Source organism: Octopus bimaculoides, chromosome 7, assembly GCF_001194135.2.
Source record: "Octopus bimaculoides isolate UCB-OBI-ISO-001 chromosome 7, ASM119413v2, whole genome shotgun sequence".
Classification (NCBI taxonomy): Eukaryota; Metazoa; Mollusca; class Cephalopoda; order Octopoda; family Octopodidae; genus Octopus; species Octopus bimaculoides.
In genome coordinates this window covers 68,494,018-68,496,913 of record NC_068987.1, presented here as the reverse complement: position 1 = coordinate 68,496,913, position 2,896 = coordinate 68,494,018, and the positions used below count along the sequence as shown (strand labels likewise).

General features: G+C 38.9%; 1 protein-coding gene across 1 annotated transcript in view; it reads left to right on the top strand.

Annotated features, from left to right (window-relative positions):
- Positions 1-2,869, top strand: part of LOC106868222 (nucleolar protein 4-like) — a 77,957-nt gene extending 75,088 nt beyond the window's left edge. The window contains exon 3 of the mRNA XM_014913387.2: positions 2,325-2,869. Within this exon, the coding sequence (XP_014768873.2) occupies positions 2,325-2,867 (543 nt within the window). The 3' untranslated portion in view covers positions 2,868-2,869. The remainder of the gene's footprint in view (positions 1-2,324) is intronic.
- The last annotated feature ends 27 nt before the right edge of the window (positions 2,870-2,896 follow it).

Below are 2,896 nucleotides of genomic sequence, written 5' to 3'. Positions count from 1 at the left end.
TCTCTCTCTCACTCTCCCCCTCATATATGTTCTTATTCGGGTGTCAACACACAAGTTTGAGTGTGTGCGTGTACGCGTGTGTGTAAGCGTGTACGTGTATGCTGTTATGTTGCTAGCAACCTGGATACGTGTGTATATATATATATATATATACATGCATGTACGGAGGGATGTATGCAAAAATAAATATACACGTGCATACCGCATATATTCGTACTTGCATGCCCACTCCTCATAAGCATACATTTAATTGTACTTTTATTGTTCATTTTCTGTGTGCGGTTATTAAATGTTGACAGTAAGTGCTTTTGGCATGTAACTATAAACATAGTTGTTCCATGACAATAGCTGTGTGTAGACTCGAAGTACTTTCTCTGTCTTTAACAGTAATATCATGTATGCCCTGTTGATGTGGACGTTATTTCTACGTCATTGTGGATGTTGGGAACGAGTGTGTGCTTACAGAACTGTGAAAATGAGAATGTGATAAGAGTGGGGGTGGAAATGAAGCGCAATAACGTGCTGAAAATGAGTCTATGGCAAGAATATTGTAGAACTGCGCTCGCTAAACATCTATTCACTTTGATTCTCTGCCTTTATTATGAGTACATCTAGCACTGGAAACAATTTGATATAAGCGCATATTTCTCTCCACCTCTCTGAATTTCTCTCTCTTTCTCTCCCTCTTTCTCTCTCCTTCTCTCTCTCTCTCTCTCTATCTTCCTCTGTCTTTCTCTAACACACACTGACACACTATTAAAGGTGTGTACCCCATATTTGTCCTGTTCTTGCATAACCTTCCATCACTTATTCAAGCCATCATCTAGACTTTATCTAAGACAACATTATGCAATAGATCATTTTAAAAGACTTATTTGAGGAAGATTTAGCTGCTATTTCTTGTAGGTCACACGACTACGTAGCGGTTCCATCGTTGGTTCATGATAATATATTTAAGACCTAGGATTATAATCTGGGAACGATACTTATAGGACTATAATAAATCTAATGTATAAGTCTCTGATAGAAATACGATGTAACACGGGGATGTAGCTTATATAATTTCAAAGATTCTTCACCAAAATTTTCTCTCAAAATAGTCATGTACGTACTGAATGACTTATTGCTTTACAACTACGTGATCTCCGATTTATAATGATTTTCATCCTTATAAGCATATTGTAGCGTGGTCTTGAATTGACTAAAGTATTGCGAGCGAAATTTGGTCAACATAAAATGTATGAGTGTATACTATTATTCATGTATAACAGAAATAAACTCCAGTGGAAGGCAGTGAAGAAGAAGAAAAAAAAAAGAAAGAACTTTCTTTAGTACCAAAATAGTCGTCTGGACGGGAGTCGTCTAAAGAGACAATAAAAGTCAGATTTCACAAAGGATCAACTATTTAGGATTAGATGGCAAATGAGATTTGATTTTAAACTGGAGACCACGGATCGTAATCCAAAATGTGGTACTGGTTTTTTGTTCAGCTTGGGTGTAGAACGTTAGCCATTTGGGTATGTTACTGTTTACTTTGTCAACGAAATGTTGCCTGTAAAACTAGTGTCCCCTGCAGGAATAGATTTATCTCACGTTTGCGTAAGTATTTATATTTTTCTAAACTCTATATGCGCAGGCGTGGCTATGTGATAAGAAGCTTGCTTCCCAACCGCATGATTCCGTGTTCAGTCCCACTGTGTGACACCTTGGGCAAGTGTTTTCTACTATAGCCTCGGGCAGACCAAAGCCTTGTGAATGGTTTTGGTAGACGGAAACTGAAAGAAGCCAATCGTATATACATATATATATATTGTATATATATTTGTGTGTTTGTGTCTGTGTTTGTCCCCCCACCCCAACCATCGCTTTATATCCGTTGTTAGTTTGTTGATATCCGATGTTGGGAAAAAGGGACTGAATAAGTACTAGGCTTACAAAAAAAAAAGTCCTCGGGTCAATTTGTCCAACTAAAATCCCGTCAGGTGGTGCTTCAGTATGACCGCAGTCAAATGACTGAAGCAATTAAAAGAATAAAAGAATATAGTTCTAATGATCCTTTTGTTATGTAACAACAAATGATAGTCATATATTCAAATATAACCTCTTTCTCGATATTCGCTTTTGGAATGGAAATTTTAGAGCTCTTCTTGTTTTGATTATTCTACGTTCACTAACGAGCCGCTGGGTAGCAGCTTTTGTACATTATGTGTGTATAGTATTCCTATGGTATTTAGAAGCTAAGATCACAGCAGATTGATTATCTATATATGATTTTCGAAATTCTGTTCTATACTTAAGTATATCTTGTATTTTTGTTATTTCAGGCAAGTGCAGTTCAGCAGTTAAATAATAGTGGCGTACTGGGTGGAGTTGGTGGAAGTTCAGGAGGTGGTAATATCGGAGGAAATAACAACAGTAACAACAGCAACAGTAACAACAGCAACAGTAGCAACAACAATAACAACAACAGCAGTAGTAACAACAACAGTGGAACTGGTGCCGGCGGAAACGGAAGTGGGGGTTGTGCGACTCCTTCGGGTCAAAACGCTAATAGCCAGAACACTGCTCATCAGTTGTCATCGGCCAACCAAGCGCAATCACAATCTCAAACGGGCAGCCATGACCGATCCGTAGTGTCCAGCACGGGAAACGACTTTATACGACATCAACCTCCGACCTTTCGACCTCCGCCGGAGTTCCATCCTCCGTTTTTTCCCAATAGCAATGGTATTTTCCGACCGGGTTTCACGACAGGCTATCAACACCCAGCTCACCATCACCCACCCGTGATTCAACATACTCCTATTCAACACAACTCAGTCCAAAACGGTAAGTGGCGTTTATTTTCTTTCCTTTCATTGTTTTAAAGAACAGCCTCAACGTCATGGGTACTGTA